We start from the raw sequence: 19437 nt of genomic DNA, 5'->3' as shown, positions 1-19437 counted from the left end.
TACGATGTCAGTACTAGCCATAGCAAGCTACAGATTCAGTGCAATCCCATCAAAACTCCAGCAGCCTTTTTTGCAGAAATCTTCAAATCTTCAAATTCATATGTAATTGCATGGGGCCCCTAATAGCCAAATTATTTTGATAAAGAAGAATAAAGTTGAAAGACTCACACTGCACTGCAAAGCTACAGTAATCAAAATGATGTGGTACCAGCATAAAAACAGACAAGTAGATCAATGAAACAGAACTGAAAGTCTAGAAATAGACCCACACCTATGGCCGATTGATTTAACCACTAAATACATGCAATGGAGAAAGAATAGTCTCTTCAAAAACTAAAACTATAAAACTATAGGAAATAACATAAGGGCGCATGTTCATGATCTGGGTTTTGGCAATAGATTCTTAGATAAGACAACAAAAGCAAATGAGACAATAGATAAATTTATCAAAATTTAAAACTTTTGTGTATCAAAGGAAGTTATCCACAAAGTAAAAAGACAACTTACAGAATGGGAGAGAGTAGTTGCAAACTATATATTGGATAAGGGCTTAATATCCAGAATATACAAAAAGATATCTACAATGAAAAAACAAAAAGACAAACAACCTGTACTAGTCAGCCAAAGGGGTGCTGATGCAAAATACCAGAACTCTCTTGGCTTTTATAAAGGGTATTTATTTGGGGTAGAAGCTTACAGTTACCAGGCCATAAAGCATAAGTTAGTTCCCTTACCAAAGTCTCTTGCCACGTGTTGGAGCAAGATGGCTGCTGATGGCTGCCAAGAGTTTGGGTTTCCTGGGTTCCTCTCTCCTGGGGCTTGTTTCTCTCTGGACTCAACTGCCCAGCTCTTTCTACAGGCGAGCTGTAGACTATCAGGTAACTGGTTCTCTCTCTCTCTCCCTGGGGCTCAATTCTCTCTGGGCTCAGCTGCTCTGCTCCTCTGTGTGCTTACTTCCCAGGGCTCCAGCATTAAAACTCCAACCTCCCTTCTCTACAGTGAGGTTTCTCTGTGAGTCCCCACCCACCAAGGGGGTGGGAATGCAACATTCTACTGATGTGGCCCAATCAAAGCCCTAATCGTTATTTAATCAAGTGAAAGTGAAACCTCTGAATCCAATATAATCTAATATGCCTGGAGGGACAGACCAGTTAACAAACATAATCCAGTATCTATTTTTGGAATTCATAAGCAACACCAAACTGTCACACAACCCAAACTTAAAAATGGGCAAAGGTCTTGAATAGTCATTTCTCAAAGAAGATATACAAATCAACAATAAGCACATTAAAAGATGTTCAACATCAATAGCCATTAGAGAAATGCAAATCAAAAACCACTCCATATCTGCAAGAATGGCTATTATTTTAAAAGTGGGAAATAACAGATGTTGAAGAGAATGTAGAGAAATTGAAATGTTAGTGCATTGATGATGGAATATAAAATGGTACAGGCACTGTGACACAGTGTTTCGTCAAAAAGTTAAACATAAAATTACCATATGACTGAGCAGGTCCACTTCTAGGTGAATACCCAAAGAAAGTGAAAACAGGTCTCAAATGGATATTTGCATACCAATGTTTATAGCAGCATTATTCACAATAGCCAAAAGGTGGAAACAACCCAAGCATCCATCAACAAATGAATGAATATACAAAATGTGATAATACAAACAATGGAATGTTTTTCAACAATAAGAAATAATGAAGTTATAAGTCATGATGCAACATGGAAGAACCTTGAAAACAGTATGGTTAGTGAAATTAGCAAGGCAGATAGGGAGAAATATTGTGTGGTAGCATTTATAGGAGATAACTAAAAATAGCAAAAAGTAAATTGGAGGTTATCAGAATATGGAGGTAGGGGAGAAGGAAGAATGTGTGTGAGAAAAAAATATATCTGAATGAAAGCGGAGCATCATGACCAATCTTAACATAATTTAAAAGGGTTATAAAAGACTACTATGAAATTTATGCCAGCAATTTACACAACTTATATAGAAGAAATTCCTAGAAAGACACAAATTATCAAAACTGACTCAAAAAGAAATAGAAAGCATAAGTAATAAGAAATTAAAGCTACCCAAAAAGAAAATACCAGGTCCAAGTAGCATCACTTTTGAATTCTACCAAGTATTTAAAAAAGAAATAGTACTATTCTTCCACAAACACTTCCAGAAAATAGAAATGGAAGGAAAACTTCCCAACTCATTCTGTGAGGCCAGAATTACCCTAAAACCAAAGCCAACAAAGACACTACAATGAAAAACTAAATAAAGTTCCATGAATAAAGACACAAAAATCCTCAAGAAAATATTAGCAAGCTGAATTAAACAACATATAAAAAGGATTGTTCATTATGATCAAATGGGATTTATTCCAGAAATCCAAAATTGGTTTGGCATTTTAAAAAGTTATGTAATGTAATACAGCATATTCATAGAATAATGATCAAATACGACTTGCTCATCTCAATAGATTAAAGAAAAAGCACTTGACAAGCCCACCACCTCTTAATGATAACAACTCTCAACAAACTAGAAGTAGAATGGAACTTCTTTAAGCCTGAAAAAGGGCATTTGTGAAAAACCTACAACTATTATTATACTTGACCACAAAATATTGAAGGTTTTCTTCCTAAGATTGAGAAATAAGCAAGGATCTATGTTCCCATCCTTCTATTCAGCTTTGTACTAGAGATTCTCACCAGTACAATAAGACAAGAAAAATTAATAAGGTTGTGAAGAAATACATGTAAGGTTGTCTTTACTCACAGGTAATATGATGTGGAAGATTCTAAGGAATGCATAACAAAGTTTCTAGAAACTAATGAACAAGTTCAGTAGTATCACAAGATACAAGATCAATATATAAAAACCAATCATAAAACTCAAAAGTAGGAAGTGGATGTAGCTCAAGCAGTTGTGTGCCTGCCTCCTGCATAGAAGGTCTCAGGTTCAGTTCCAGGTGCCTCCTAAAGAAGACAAACAAACAATGGGCAGACACCAAGCAAAAACAATGAGCAGACAACAAGAAAAAAACAACAAGCAGATAATGAGCAAACAATGAGCAGAAAATGAGCAGACACAAATGAGCAGGAAGCAGATGTGGCTCAGTTGTGCGCCTACCACCAACATGAGAGGTCCCAGGTTTGTTTCCTGGTACCTCCTAAAGAAAAAGCAAACAGACAAGAGACAGTGAGCCCAAACAATGAGCAAAAACAGTGAGCAAACAGATGAGGGAATCATCTCAAGGGGGTGGAATTAAAAAAAAAATTTTTTTTAACCTTAAATGTAAGAATTAAAGCTTTAAACATCTTAATAAAAAATTTTCAAAGAAAATGTACAAATAGGCACATAAAAAGATTTCAACACCACTACTAATTAGGGAAATATAAGCCAAACCCACAGTGAGATACCACTTCACACCTACTAGGATGGCAATAATAATAATAATAATAATAATAATAATATAAAACAGGTAACGACAAATGCTGATGAGATGTGGAGAAATTGGAATCCTCATACATTGCTAGTAAGGATGTAAAATAATGCAGCCTCTTTTAGAAAACAGTCTGGCAGTTCCTCAAAAGGTTACACCTTGAGTTACCATGTTACCCACCAATTCCAAGAAAATTGAAAACATGTTCACAAAAAAGTTTGTACATGAATGGTCATTGCAGCATTATTCAAAATAGCCACAGAGTGGAAGCAACTCAAATGTCATCAACTGATGAACAGATAAACAAAATGTATTCCCATACAGTGGAATATTACTCAGCACTAACAAGAAATGAAGTCCTTATCCATGCTAGAACATGGATGAACCTTGAAAACTTTCTGGTAAGTGAAAGAAGTCATTCAAAAGGATCATGTGGTACATGATTACATTTATATGAAAAGTCCAGAATAGGCAAATGCATAGGAACAGAAAATGCATTGTGGTTGTCTAGAACTGGAGAGGTTAGGGAAAAATGAGGAGTGCTAATGGATATGAAGTATCTTTTTTGGATGATGAAAATGAAATGATGAAAATGTTCCAAAATTGATTGTTTTGATGGTTTCATAGCTCTGTCAATATACTAAAACCATTGACTTCTTTAGAAAATCAATTTTATTTCTATAAGCTGGCAATGAACAAAGTGAAAATAGAATGAATAAAATTATTCAATTCACAATATCAAAAAGAATAAGATATTTAGAAATAAATTTAACAAAGTGCAGGTTTTGTACAATGAAAATTATAAAACATTGCTTTTTTCTGACTTTTTTTTAGACATTTATAACATTTGCTTTCACTTTTTAAAAAAGATTTATTTGTATTTATTTCTCCCCCAACACACCAACACACACCATTTTTTGTGCTCGCTGTCTGCTTGTCTTCGTTTTTCGGAGGCACTGGGAACCAAACCCAGGGCCTCCCGTGTGGGAGGAAGGCGCCTAATCGCTTGAGCCACCTCCGCTCCTGTGCTTTCACTTTTTACATTAGTATTCAATGCTATGAATTTTCATCTGCTTTACTCATTCCATAGATTATGAAATATAATTTCATTATATTGCTAGAAATTTTGCAATTGTAATTTGCATTTCATTGTTAATCCAGGAGCATTTAATATACTTTAAAAGTTTTTCTAAGAGGAATTTATGTAATTCGATTGCACTGTGATAACAGAATGCTATTTCTATTATTTTAACTTGTTTATATTGAGATTTTCATTGTGGCCATGTGCACTTGAAGGTGTATTCCTGATGATCAGGTACAGATTTTGTATACATCCATAGAAGCTACCTTACTGACTCTTTTGTTTATGTTTTCTATATCTCTACTTACTTTTTTTTTTTAAGATTTTATTTTTTATTTATTTCTCTCCCCTTCCCTGCCCCCCCCCCCAGTTGTCTACTCTCTGTGTCCATTCACTGTGTGTTCTTCTGTGTCCACGTGCTTGTATTCTTGTCAGTGGCACCCAAAATCTGTGTCTCTTTTGGTTGTGTCATCTTGCTGCGTCAGCTCTCTGTGTGTGTGGCGCCATTCCTGGGCAGGCTGCACTTTCTTTCGCACTGGGTGGCTCTCCGTATGGGGCACACTCCTTGCGCGTGGGGCTCCCCTATGCGGGGGACACTCCTATGTGGCACGGCACTCCTTGCATGCGTCAGCACTGCGTGTGGGACAGCTCATCACATGGGTTAGGAGGCCCGGGATTTGAACCTTGGACCTCCTATGTGGTAGGCGGACGCCCTATCCATTGGGCCAAATCTGCTTCCCTCAACTTATTTTTTATCCAGTGACCAGCTTGGAATGAAAAAAGAGCTTGTAAATCTACTATTCATGTATTTTTTTCTATTTCTCTCCATACCTCTTGTATTATTTTTAGTATCATTATTGCTAGGTGAAATGAAGCATGGCTGTTCATAACTGTTATATATTCATGGTGAACTACATCCTTCAGCATTTCTTTTGGGTCTGAATTCCGTCTCAGAATTCAGATAAGATAAGGATCTTGACCCCTGCTTTATTTTTGTTTGCATTTGCCTGGTATAAATTAACCCACCCTTTTATATTCAGTTTTTCTAAACCACATTGTTTTAGGTGTGTCTCTTATAAAATGCATAGAGATGGATTTTGCTTTGTGAACCAATCTGAAAAGTTTTTCCTTTTACTAAATGAGTTAAGCCCATTTGTATTTACTGACATGATCAAATATGTTTGGTCTTAGGTTTGTAATATTCTACACTTACAGTTTATATATGTGTATATATACATACACACAGATAAAGTGTATATACACACATATACATAAAGTATTTATGTTGTCAGTTTTCTTTGCTCTTTTAAATTTTATCTTGTTTTTGTGCTTCTTTTATAATATAGGGAGATTACATTTTTGTTCTATGAGTTAGCCTTGTGCTAACTCCTTTATATAATATCCTTAGTCACCTTTTTCCTTTAGACAATGTCTATTATTTCCTAATATGAACACTAAATTTCTATAATCCCTTCTTCCACCACTTCCAGCATTCAATTTCTGTCAATAATGTAGTCAGTCTTTATATTAATCTCTGTTCTCTTAAATATAATTGGGCTCTTTAAATTCAGTTTTCATCTTAAGATGACAACTTTTGCTAATCTCTGTGGTTCACCTTGAAGCAATATTACATTTATTTTATTTCACCCTTTCTTTTGATTGTGATATTTTGCTTATATATATATATATTTAGATATATTTTTGCTTATATATCTAAAGTTAAATATATTCAAAATATTTTGCCAAAATTTCATTATCTTTGTGGGATGAAGCCTATTCCCTGACACCTCAGGAAGAGTTCATGCATACAGTATTTCCTAAACTGCAGTATGTTCAAAATTACTTTTCTGTAATTTTAATATTTGTAGCACAGTTTAGCTAAATATAAATTCCATGGATCTGGCATTCTTTCCTTAAGTATCCTGTAGATATTTTCCCACTGTTTTCTTGCATTGGTTGTTGCTTTTGAGAAGCCTGATGCTAACTTGCTTTTCTTTTCCTTGTAACTGACTTAGTCTTTTGCCCAGGTTCCCAAAAGATTTTTTCTTTATAAGATCTAATAATTTTAATATGATGTATCTCAGAGTAGAGTGTTCTGGCTCAGTTTTCCCAGGTCTACAGTGTGTCCTTTCAATATGTAGATCCAGAACATCTTTTATTTGAGGAAACTTATTTAAACATTAGCTCTTATCCTTTGCTTTTCTTTTTCAAGGGCCATAATTACATGTATGTTAGGTCTTTTTATCTGTTGTCTGTATCTAACTTTCATGATTTTTTTTTTATCACTTTCTTCATGTTTAAATTTCTTGACTATATAGATTTCTATCCGCTGTGTCACTTACTCAACTTTTCCCCCTGGTATACCCTGCAAGTTAAACTTTCTATTTAACATTCTCCCGTCTCTGAATTTTTGAAATTTTGTTCCATGCTACTCTTTCAAGTCTGTGATTTCTTGTTTAGTTACTTTTATTTATTTCATGTTGGAGAGTGTTGCCAATATTCTCTTCTTCTTAGCATGAGTTTCTTTTGATACTCATGTTAGTTCTCATGGTGTTCTTGTAAAAAACTTCAGTGTATTTTTTCTAATTCATTTTAAACTATGTTCGAATTTCCTGGACCAACTATTAGCAGGATGATTTTATAATGTGATTGAGAGGGAAAAGGGAGAATCTTGGATACTTCCCACCTTTCTTAGTTCAAGGGCTCCTTTTCCTGTTGCTCAACTTAAAGACAGTTTCTTTAATGCATAGTGGCCTTTTTGGTGACAGGTTTCCCCTCATCCTTTTATCTTATCTCATTGTAATAGCATCCCTATTGTTAGGTGCCTACTTCTTTCTCTTCATCATTTTCTAACAGGCCTCCCTCCATTTCCATCAGAAGCAGGGCCTTCCAAGACTTCCCTCTCGTCCCCCAGACTTTTCAGCTCCCTTCTTTTGTAATGCCAGGATTCAGACCCACTCTCAATAGTTCCTCTTCAGTTGGTGTGTCTCCCTCTGAGGGTGAATCTTTATTGGCATTATTTTGATGGCACCCTCATAAGAAACTCTCTGCTTTTCTTGACAGCTACCCCTGGTCTCTTCCTCCCTATTGGGGGTTTCAGCACCAAATCTGCTTTCTGGAATTTATTTCCACCCTCTTGGTTAACTTGGAATTTGTATTCTTCCTATTCCTTTGTCTGTAAGACTCTTTCTGGTTTTATTCTCTCCTCATTGGCCATGAAGAGAATGTGTGGGGAGATGCAAACCTAGCCAGAATTGCCCTATCGAAATCCTTCCTTTGATAAATAATGCCTCTATCATTTGATTTATCTTCTATCATTTGATATCTTTTGAGCCACCCTCTACCTTCCACTCTCCCCCACAAAAAAACTTGAATGATAAGGAAATATTCTTCTCTTCCTCTTCCCCTCCTAGTATATCATCTCTACATTGGCAAATCTGTAATATTTACATTATACCTACATTTGCTTTAGTTTTAATGTTTCAGTTAGATAAATTTGGTGCTCAAGACAATCTTTTGCTGTAGTTTTCTCATTTATTTCTTCTTGGCTGAAGTTCAACCTCTGATAGTTTCTTCAAGGGCTCATGGGAACAATATAATCAAAAATTTTATATAATCTTATATAATCAAAAATTTTAACTACTGGTTTTAAACTGAAATCACAGTTTGACCTGGTAACATATCTTGGGTTGCACTTTATATTCTTGAAGACTTTTTAGGGATTTCTTCACTTTCTTCAAGCACTGAATGAAGCCATGGACATTTAAATATAAGACCAGCCTAATTTCACCTAATAGTAAATTGATCTTTCTGCCTGATTTAAAAAAAAAAAAAAAAAAAGAGTCCAGTGACTTAATTAAAAATGACTCACTATTCATTATTTGGGTTCATTTTTTCATGAGCTTCAGTGTATCTTTGCAATCTCTAAATTCACATCCTCTTCAATTTCCACTTGGATGTCTAATAGAAATCTCAAATATATCATGCACCAAGCTGAACTCTTGATCTTCCACCCCCAAAACCTGTTTTATCTGCTTCTCCTCCCATCTCAATTAATGGCAATTATATTCTCCCAGTTCCTCAGGCCCAAATCCTTGAATTCATCCCTGAATCTTCTCTCTCACACACCCCACTTCCAATCAATCAGCAAATTCTGTTGGCAGTACTTGTGAGATCTATTCAGTATTCAGCTACTTCTCACCATCTCCACTGCTATCACTCTGGACCAAACAAGCTATCATCATCTCTAACTTGGGTCCCTGTAGAGGCTTCTTGTCTCTCTCTCTGTTTTCACCCTTGCCCAACCTGTCTTCCCACCACAAACTCACCACAGCAGCCAGAGTGATCCAGTTACAAACTAAGGCAGACCATGTCATGCCTCACTCCTTAATCATAATGTCCAGCACCTCTCCATTTTACTTGAAGTAAAAAACCAAAGTCACAACAATGGCCTAGAAGGCCTTACATAGTATATTTCTTATTTCTCCCTCAATCTGGCATCATCATTTTTCCTCAAACATTTAGGATGCTATTTCTTCAGAGCCTCTGCACTTGCTATCTAATGCTTGGAGACCACTTGCCTCGGGTATCTGAAAGGGTTCACTCCCCCAGCTCCTTCAAGTTTTATCTCAACACCTCAGAAAGGTCTAACCTGATCATCTTATTTAAAATTACAAACGTGGGAAGCAGATGTGGCTCAAGCGATTGGGCTCCTGTCTACCATATGGGACATCCAGGGTTTGAGTCCCAGGGCCTCCTGGTGAAGGTGAGCTGGCCCACATGGCGTGCTGGCTCAAGCAGAGAGCTGGCAGACAATGGGGGCGGGGGTGGAGAAATAAATAAATCTTTAAAAAAAATAAAATAAAATTACAACTCATTCTTATCCTTACCCTGATCAATCATTTTTCAATAGTACTTATCACCTCCTAGCGTACTATTAAGTTACTTATTTATTAGGGCCTGTCTCCTCCAGTGAGATTGTTAGCTTTGTGATAGAAGGGCTTTTTTTTTCCTTTTTGTTCACTGATGTGTCTTCAATACCTGAAACAATACCTGTCATATAGATGGCACTCAGTAATTATTTTAAATTAATGAATGAAAAACTAGAATGTTTCAAAAACAGCTTTATTAAGGAATAATTTACATACAATAAGATTTTGAAGTATAAAATTGGTAAGTTTTGATTTAAATATACACTTATGAAACCATCACCACAATCAAGAAAATGAACATGGCCACCAAAGTTTTCCTCCCGCCACTTGGTAATCACTCTCTCCACACTTCCTTGCATACCCTATCCCCAGGCACCACTGATCTTCCTTCTGTCAGATTAGTTTGCACTTTCTAGAATTTTTTATAAGTAGAATTAACAGTATATACTAATTTTTGTTTGGCTTCTTTCCCTCAGCATAATTATTTTGAGATTCTCTCATGTTGTTTTGTTTAACACAATGCCCATAGCAGTTTTATCTGTAATAGCCCCCCCCAATGGAAACAAGCCATATTTATATCAATATGTGGCTAAACAAATTGTTACACATTTGTATACTATATATATATATTGTGTGTGTGTATCTTTGTATGAACACATGCCTCCATTTCTTTTGAGTAAATCCCTAGAAGTGGAATGACTGGCTCATATGGTAGGTATATGTTTAACTTTTTAAGAAACTTCCAAACTGATTTCCAAAGTTCTTTTTTTTCCCATATAGATTTCCAGTTGTTCCAGCACCATTTGTTTAAAAAAAAGAAATTTGTCTTTTCTCCACTGAATTCCCTTTGTGCCTTTGTCTAAATCAGTTCCCCCTGTATGTGTGGGTCTCTTTCTGGACTCTATTCTCCATTAATCTGCTCATCTATCTTTATGCCAATTTCATATTGCCTTTGATTACTGTAATGTCTTGATACCAGGTAGTATTAGTTCTCCAGCTTTGTTCTTTTTCAAACTTGTTTTGGTTTTTCTAGGCTCTTTGCATTTCCATATGAATTTTATCATCATTGTATTGATTTCTACAAAAAGGATTTTGATTGGGATTGTGTTGACCAATAGATCATTTTAGGGAGCAATGACATTTTAACAGTATTTAGGTTTACAATACATACAGTATACATATTAATTTAAGTGTCTTGTAATTTCTCTTAGCAATGTTTTGTGCTTTTCAGTGTACAATTCTTACATAACTTTTGACAGATTTACTCCTATATCCTATTTTATGCTATTGTAAATGGTATTTTTAACTTCAATTTCCAATTGTTCAATATAGATATACAGATTGTTGTTATATATTGATCTTGTATCCTTTAACCTTGCTAAATTCATTTATTAGTTCTAATTTTCTACATGGATGATCATGTCATCTGTGAATAAAAACAGTTTTACTTCTTTTGTTTTCATCTAGATGCCTTTGATTTCTTTTTCTTGCCATGTTGCATTGGCTAGAACAACATAGGTGAATATAACTAGTGAGAGTGGAAATGCTTGCTTTATTCCTGATCCAAGGGGGAGAGCATTCAGTATGATGTTAGCTGGAATTTTTTTTACAAATGCCCTTTATCAGGCTGAAAAGAGAGTTTCTATTCGTATTTGATGAGAAATTTTACCAGGAATGGATGTTTGTTTTTGGCAAATGTTTTTTCTGCATCTGATGAGAAAAATCATATGGATTTTTCTTTTTTAATTTATTAACATAGCAGATTACATTTATTTTCAAATGTTGAAACAACCTTGCATTCCTTGGATAAACTTCACTTAGTCATGATGTACTGTCCTTTTTATATATTGTTGTATTTGATTTTCTAATATTTATTAAAAGAATTTTATATCTATTTTCATGAGGAAAATTGTTCTGTAATTTTCCTGTAGTGTCTTTGATTTTGATATCAGTGCAGTGTTGACCTCATAGAATGCATTGAAAATATTCCTTCTTCAAATTTCTGGAAGAATTTGTACAGAATTTCTATTATTTATTCCTTAAATACTTGGAAGAGTTCAACATTGAAGTCATTGGCCTGGAGTTTTCTTGGTAGAAAGGTCTTTAATACATACAGGGCTATTCAGGTTATTTATTTCTTCTTAAGTGAGCTTTGGTTGTTTGTATATTTAAAGGAATTTGTTAATTTCAACTAATTTCTCAAATTGTTATAATATCTCTTATTCGCCTCAATATCTACAGACTCTGTAGCAAAGTCACCCCTCTCTCTCATTCCGGATATTAGTAATTTATGCTTTCTTTTTTTTTATGATCAGCCAGCTAGAGGTTTACCAATTTTATTGATCTCAAAGACCCAGATTTTGGCTTTATTGAGTTTTCTCTATTGTTTTTTGCTTTTTATTTTATTGCTTTCCACTCTGATCTTTATTACTTCCTTTCTTCTTACTTTAGGTTTAATTTGCTCTTCTTTTTCTAGTTTCTTAACGTGGAAGCTGAAGTCACTGAGTTTGAGCCCTTTCTTCTTTTCTAGTATACAGGTATTTGAAGTACTATGAATTTCCCCTAAATACCATTTTAGTGGCATCCCACAAATTGTGATATATGCTATTTCTGTTTTCATTCCTTTCAAAACCCTTTCTGGTTTCCCTTTTGATTTCTTCTTTATTGCAGGGTTATTTAGAAGTATGTTATTTAGTTTCCAAATATTTGGGGATTGTTCAGATACCTTTCTGTTACTGATTTCTGATGTAATTCTGTATGGCCAGAGAACATATTTTATGATTTAAATCCTTTTAAACTTATCGTGAATGTTTTATGGTCCAGAATATGTCTTAGCTTGGTAAATTTTCCACGTGTACTTGAACAGAATGTGTATTCTACCATTTGGGAGTAGAGTGTTCTATAAATGTCAACTAGATCAAGTTGGTTAATAGTATTTTTCAAATGTTCTATATCCTTACAGATCTTCTGTCTACTTATTCTATAAACTATTGAGAGTGAGTTACTTAAATCTTTGAGTATAATTGTGAATTTATTTCTCCTTGCAATTTTATCAGTGTTTTCTTCTTGTGCTTTTAAAATTTGTTAATTGGTGAATAAACATCTAGAATTATGTCCTCTTGATAAAATGTCCCCTTTCATATTCCTGGCAATATTTTTAGCTCTGAAATCTACTTTGTGTGATATTAATATCAAGTCCAGCTTTCTTTTCCATCCTTTTTCTTTTAACCTATTTATATCTTTATCTTTAAAGTGAGTTTCTCATGGCCAACATAGAGTTAGGACTGGGATTACCTCTTTGTAGTCTCACATTCTTCTTGATTTGAGCTCCACAGTTCTTCACTATATGGTTACTCCTTAAATAATTTTTAAAATTTTTTTATTTTATTTTTTCATTTTTTAAGTTTGCCTGGAGTAGAAAGGTAGGTCTAAATTCTATAACTCTCTATTACTAGTTTTTCCATCATTCATTTAGTCAAAAATTATTTACTGAGCACCTACTATGTGACAGAAATTCTTCTGGGTACTGGAAATATTGTGGCAAGTAAGTCAAAATTTTGCTCTTCCAAAAGCTCACTACTAGTGAGGAATAGTGTTCAATTTCCTTTATAACCTTATTTGGAAGCAATGATTGTAAAATATATACTCTTCAAGCAAATATCATTTTCTGCCTTCTAAGAGCTTCCTTGGTGAACTTTAGCCTCATCCAATGGACTTTTTTTGCCCTAGGCAGAATTGGAGGACCATATATAGGGTGGCACAGAATCTTGGTGGTGGAAACTTGGAAGAATGAGCCTGTTGGAGTAGGGCCAGACTTAACATTTGAGAAGTGATATAAGTTCACCACAAACCTAGATTGGGGAAGTGACATATAAGGAAATTGTGTTTATGTCTTTTTTACCCCCCACAGACATTCAAGAAACAGACGTCATCAACAATGAAGAGTCCTGGAAAGCCCTCCTCTGGTTATCCTACAGCGCCCCAGGAACCAGAGAACGTCAATCCACCAGTCCTCACCACTATTCCTGGCCAAGAAGAACCTAAGGCTGCCAGTGTCCCCCAAGGAGAACCTCCAGTGCCCACTAACACTCAGCCGAATGCTGACTTCACATCCCAGACAGAATCCACCCCCCCCAACAAGCCCTCCTCCCCCTCTATGGTCCCCCCAGAGCAGTAATAGCTATGCTTGCTCCATTCTTCTCTTCCTCTCTGTTTCTAGGGGTGGTTATGGTAGGGAAGAGCCAAGAAAGGAGTGCAGAGGGATCACTGAGGCTCTCGGGAAGCCCTTTCTGGTCCAGCCTTCTGTAAAGAAAGCCTCTCAAGGGCAAGGGGAAAACACCTGTCTGTGCTCTTGGAGCTAGAGCCGACTGTTCTCATCCTAACCCTTCTCCTGATCCTGCTAAAGGAGTGAGCATGGTGAACATCAGCGTGTAAATAAAGGCAGCCTCTCAGGAAGCCAAAAGGAAAAGGATGTATTCTTTGGGACCAACTGTGATCACCCAGGACTGGAGAGAAGTGTAATAGTGAGGCATCGTGAGTCACAGAATGAGGGGTTGCATGGGCATAAGTTGAGGGCAAAGATCTCACCCACACACACATATATTCTCTGATCTGGTGTGCAGTAGGTGCTTCCAGATAGCTTGCTCTTGACTGTTTCCTCAGTGGGATGGTGGGCACAGCCCCATGCCTACCCTATAGCCTTCAGCCTTGAAGAGAAACCAGAGCTTACAGGAGTCCAAAGTTAGAAGTGGTGAGCTGAATTCCACTGTGTGACCTGCACCCATTTACATACCCTTCCTGGGCCTCAGCAACCCCATCTGAACGATGATGGTATAGAGACAGACCACTGCAGCGTCTTCCTTCTAGCTCAGATTTTATCCTGGGCTGACTGATGCCATGTAACATTGGTGGGGCTGGGCTGACTCCTTAGAAAGTAGGGCTGACTGTTCTGGGCCTCCATGTCCCCACACACCGCCCCTGCCCCTCCTAGCCAGGCAGCTGGGGAGAGCAGGAACAGCACGCCCTGTGAAGCGACTGGGCACACTAATGTGAATGACCCTATACACTTGGGTGCATAAGGGGAAGCAGGACTTGACTCTGCTGAAGAACCAGGGGACCCCTGGGGACAGATCAGAGGCTGATATTTGGGGGCCATAAACACCCACTTCAAGGGGCTTCTCCAGGCACACATTTTAGCAGCAGCCCAGATCACATATTCCCTATTGGAAGCCCCCACCCCAGATGTGCCCAGGTTGCACCTAACTTGGGTCTACCCATCGTGGTCACAAAGGAACATTTTACAGGCATCTTCTGGACAGAGAGCTTTAACCCAAGGCAGCATTATTCTTGGGGTTCTTGGAGGTATCTTTATGAGCCAAGGAGATATTTCTGGCAGGACGCAAGGGCTCTAGTTAAAGCCTGGACGCTGGTTCCACTTCTGTATTCCCAGCCCATGCACTTAGCTCCCCACTTCTCAGGCTGACCAGCATTTCCTCTTAACCCTTCCTTGTCCCAGAATCTCTTAAGCTACTTTCAAGCACACCAAGCATCCCAACCCCCAAACGCAGACCATCTTGGCTCTGCAGACACAGACTGATGACCTAGTTATACAGGCCACGCTCTACAGGGCCCTGCCCTGACCCCACACACGCTCCCCTTCCCCGGCAAAGAGACTATAGGGCCAGAGGGTGAAGCACACGTTTTATACCCTGAGGTGATCAGGGGAGGCTTGAGCAGGTCAAGAACTTACACTGCAATATGTAAAAGTGGTCTCTTTCCTTCACCCAGCTGAAGCTCCTGGATTCATGGGCTTTAACCAGTGCCTTAGGCTTCAGACTACTCTAGTCAGTGCAGGCTTGGCTGCTCCAGTATGGAGAGCTGGGTTGTCTTCTTGATGCCTCTGTCTCAAGGTGCACTGGGAGGTGAAGGCGGGTGGGGAGGGGGCACGGCGGGACTGGTCTAATACAGAAGAAGCTCCCTGGCTCTTACAGTTGGGAAGGCCACAGCAAGCCGCGACTAGAACCCAACCCAGATGCCTCGGGCATGGATGGAGGGGAGTTCTGCAGGCCAGCCGGGCTGCCTCACTGGAAGGAGGCCATGCTGGTGGGGTCGCTGGGGCCGGCCGGCCCACCTCCCTGCCCGATGGCAAAGGTCTTCCCCCAGCTGCAGAGGTAGCTGACGGGCCTCAGCCAGCCGCCGCCCCGACAGCAGGCACAGAGCCAGCGCCCCCTCACCGCTCTTCACTTGCCACTCCTGGAGCTCCGCTGTTTGCTCATGGCTGTGAGCATCTGGCTAATGTAGGACGTCAAGAGGTCATCCATCTTGTAGCCCTGGACACAGGGGTGAGAAGATAAGCAGAGAACAGAGTGGGACAGGGCTGACCCACTCGGACCCAGAACAGCCAACTGGAAACTGCGGTTGGCAGACCCCAAGGTTTGGGACAGACCCTGGCGCAAGGCCTCAGCCTGCCCATCTGGACGGCTGCTGTGACCCCACAGCAGCTCAAAGCTGGTGGGCCTCTTAAATCCCAGGCGCCCAAAGGCGAGGCCAGCTGAGGCCTCCTTGGAAGTTGGAGCTCAGTTCATTATTAAACATAATTTAACTTTAAACTCAAGGGCTAATGAGCTCCAGCCAAGGCTCCACCCCAGACACTGAAGGCACCTGAACAATATCCACTGAATGAGCGATGTGCTCCTCAGCCTGGGGGTAAGCCCCTTCCTCTGGCCCCTGGCCCCAGGCCGAGCCCCCCTGCACTCCTCGTGCTCTCTGGGGGGCTGCAGGAGAGCAGGAAGGGCGCTCACCAGCGACGTCTCGCAGAGCAGCTTGCTGCCCCGCACCAGGTTGCCGATGGTGATGTGGAAGTAGGTGTTGCCGCTGCTCCAGTTGGAGATCTTGGTGAAGGGGTGAGTTGTCAGGATGTCCTGGGGGAGTGGAAAGGCATGAAGCGGCACAGCCCGGGCCGCTCCCCGGTCCAGCCCACTGCCACCACCAGCGTGCAAGGCTTTGGGCCTCTGCTGAGCAAATGCGAGAGCTCCCGGGAACTGCTGTGGTGAGCAAGGGCCTCCCTCCTCCCTGCCTCCATGTGGACCACATAGCTGGAGCCCGAGGAAGTCCAGGAGGCTGCTGGTGCCTAGCGATGGAACTGAAATCTGTGAGGCCTGACGAGGGAGACACGAAGGCTGAGGACAGAGCCTCAGGGAACACAACAGTTACGGGCTGCATCGAGAGGAGGCCCAGAGGTGTCTGAGAAGGAACCACCGGAGAGGTAAGAAAACCAGGAAAACACAGCACACGCAAGCCCAGGGGAGGAGGGCGGGCTTTGCTCCCTGTCCAGTTCTAGCCCCTTCTGCGTTCATGGAAGGACTGTACTTCCTGGTTGCCTTGGCCAGGACTGCTCTGGTCCATAAAGAGGAACACCTTTGGCGCGCTGCTGCCCCAGACAGCCTGGCTGTCCTGACCAGCCCGGCAGGAGGGGCCGCTGGTGGCATCCAGTGCTGAGGAAGGGCCAAGTACTAAAAGGAGTTTCCTGGAGAGCAGTTTTGATGGAATGGATAGGGGATCAGGAAGTGGACACAGCGAGCACAGAGAGCCTTTCGAGAAGGGTGGGTGAGAGGGCAGAGGAGAGGGAGGAAGGGGCCAGCAGGGGCTCCCAGGCCTCGGGGCTGGGGGGCTGGACCCTTCTGAGCCCCGTGTGCAAGCAGAGAGGAAGCCTGCCCCAGGCCCGCTCCTGTCCCGCTCACCTTGCTACGAGGATCGATGAGGCTCACCCCATACTTATTGATGGCAATTAAGAGGATCTCGGGGAAGTGGGGCTCCGTGGTTTGCTAGTGAGAAGGGAGGTGAGAAGCCATCACATGGCGCCCAGAGCAGGGAAAGGAACGTGCATCTGGGGCCAGGAATGAGACTGCTCCAAGCCGGATGAAGTCAACTTCCAGTTGCCTGCTCGGCGGCGGGAGTGCGCAGGTACTGGGAGCCGCGCCAGAACCTCCCGGCTTCTACCTCACTGGCTGCTCAGTGTCACCCAAGTCCCTTCATCGGTCCCCAGCTGATGCCCCCATTCCCCCTCCCCTAGACCCCCCCTCATGCTTCATCCCCAGCAGAAGACCGCCTGCCCACCTCACAGAATAGGAGCCAGCAGACTTCCCTGCACCCCACCCCCGCGCCTGCGCGGCCCCTCCCTCTGAGCCCTCGGGGGTCACTGCGCCTCACCCCGAGAGCCAGCCCTGCCCTCCTGGAGCTCGGGCCCGCCCACTCGCCCTGTTTCTGTGGACTCCCTTCAATTGTCCCTTCTCCCTGCCTTCTCCAAGACTCTCTGCTGTCTCCCATCTCAGCCCGGCAGTCTCCTAGCTTTAAAAAAAAAGCCCCTCCCTGGGCCCTACACTGCCCCCAACAACGGACCCACCTCCCTCTTCCCCACAGCCAAGCTCCCCGGGGGGCCTCGCCGAGGGGCGCAGCAGCCCAGCTCCTCCTCCATCTCGGCCCGCCCCCTCCACCCCATCAGCCTCCTCGCCAGCCCCCCGCCTCCGGCCACATCCTCAGGTCATGGCCCGCCTGCGGCCAGCGTGGGCCTCTGGTTCTCGCCTCCCCGTTCCAACCCCTGCGAGCCCTGTGGCCTGCGGGAGGAAGCCAGCCCTTGGCCGCCCGCCCCCCCAGGCCCACCCACACTCGGCCGCCTGAGCGCTCAGGCCGCCGGGCCCTTGCCCTGGTGGGCCCCTGCCACAACACTCCCTGCAGAGCCTCCCTGGAAAGCTCACATTTCACCTGGGCTCAGGTGCTGCCTCTCTCAGGCCCTTCTCCTCGGGCCGGGCAGGACCCCTGGGCTCTGCCGCCTTTGGGAAAGCCTCCTGCTGCCCCTGCACAGACCCCCCTCCGTCCCTCCTGGCTGATGACAGGCCTGCCTCGCGTGTCCTCAGGACCAAGTGCAGGCTCAGCTCCCAGCAGGGGGGGCCAGGCTGAGGGGCTCCCCTCCCAGCCCCGCAGGCAGCGCCCGTTCCCGCAGTCCCAGGGACTTCCCATCGCCGCCGCCTCTTCCTCCTTCAGAGAAGCCCCCGCCACGTACCTTCACCTCAAAGAAGGCTGAACCAAACGTGGGCCACTTGAAGATGAGCCTCAGGAAGGCCAGCTTGGCCTCCTCCTTGGATTTCCCTGCGTGCTTGTTGAAGTAGGCGACGATGGACTGCAGGGGGAGGGGGCGTCGGGGCAGGCCAGGCCGCAGCCCCGAGTCCTGTCCCGCTGCCTCTCCTGCCCGCCCCGCACACAGGCGCTGCCGTGGGCCCCGCGGGGCCGGGCATAGGCGAGTGCCGTATGTGGGCGCCCCCGTCCCAGCCAGGGGGCTCTCAGAGCCGGGCCTCTCCTGCCCTCCTTCCCGCCCCCAGGAGGCAGGCCAATAGGTATCAGGTAAAACCAGGGAACCAGGAAGGGGCGAATTACTGCCCAGTGCCCAGCCGGTCCTTTGCATGGGGGGGGACTCCCAAATAAAGCAGGTGGAGGAAAGAATGGGGGGGGGGCGACTTGCTCACAGACGGGAACCACAGGAGGGTCCTCTCTGGGCTACTGCCCGCTTGCCTGCTTGAGCCCCGAGTGCCCGGGGACCCACGCAGGGCACAAGTCCCTGCCGCTGCAGCCCCCACGCTCACCCGCTTCCAGTCGTCAGGTGAGACCTGGCGGATGAGGTCCTGGGGCACCAGCTCCCGTAGCAGCTTGGGGATGCTGGGGAAGTAGGACTTGTCTTCCTCGAACTTGACCCTGTAGATGAGCGCCCCCAGCTGCAGCACCTCCTCCCGCGTGCACTTGTGGTAGCCTCGGAGATACTTGGGCAACTCCTGCCGGAGACACAGCAGGTCACAGGAGCGGAGGGGCCTGGAGACAGCCTCCACGGCACCGCCCGCCACGGGAAAAGTCACGGGGCGGGGCAGCAGCTATGCCCGGACAGAGTGGCACCTCGCATGTGACGGCACAGCCACCAAGAACATCGTCGCCGTCCCCT

General features: G+C 42.8%; 2 protein-coding genes across 7 annotated transcripts in view; one reads left to right on the top strand and one right to left on the bottom strand.

The window, feature by feature from the left end:
• Nucleotides 1-13907, top strand: part of GDPD4 (glycerophosphodiester phosphodiesterase domain containing 4) — a 251177-nt gene extending 237270 nt beyond the window's left edge. For all 3 annotated transcript variants that reach the window (XM_058306029.2, XM_058306027.2, XM_058306028.1), the window contains one exon: nt 13363-13907. In XM_058306029.2, coding sequence (XP_058162012.1) covers nt 13363-13629 — 267 coding nt within the window. In that variant the 3' untranslated portion in view covers nt 13630-13907. The remainder of the gene's footprint in view (nt 1-13362) is intronic.
• Nucleotides 13908-15133: 1226 nt separating this feature from the next.
• The window catches only part of MYO7A (myosin VIIA), an 80811-nt gene continuing 76507 nt past the window's right edge, over nt 15134-19437 (bottom strand). For all 4 annotated transcript variants that reach the window (XM_058306025.2, XM_058306024.1, XM_058306026.1 and 1 more), the window contains 5 exons: nt 19088-19273; nt 18511-18627; nt 17192-17275; nt 16253-16372; nt 15134-15781 (listed from right to left, as the gene is read on the bottom strand). In XM_058306025.2, coding sequence (XP_058162008.1) covers nt 15692-15781; nt 16253-16372; nt 17192-17275; nt 18511-18627; nt 19088-19273 — 597 coding nt within the window. In that variant the 3' untranslated portion in view covers nt 15134-15691. The remainder of the gene's footprint in view (nt 15782-16252; nt 16373-17191; nt 17276-18510; nt 18628-19087; nt 19274-19437) is intronic.

The sequence above is a fragment of the Dasypus novemcinctus genome, chromosome 10 (genome assembly GCF_030445035.2).
Source record: "Dasypus novemcinctus isolate mDasNov1 chromosome 10, mDasNov1.1.hap2, whole genome shotgun sequence".
Lineage (NCBI taxonomy): Eukaryota > Metazoa > Chordata > Mammalia > Cingulata > Dasypodidae > Dasypus > Dasypus novemcinctus.
This window is presented reverse-complemented; position numbering and strand designations above follow the sequence as displayed.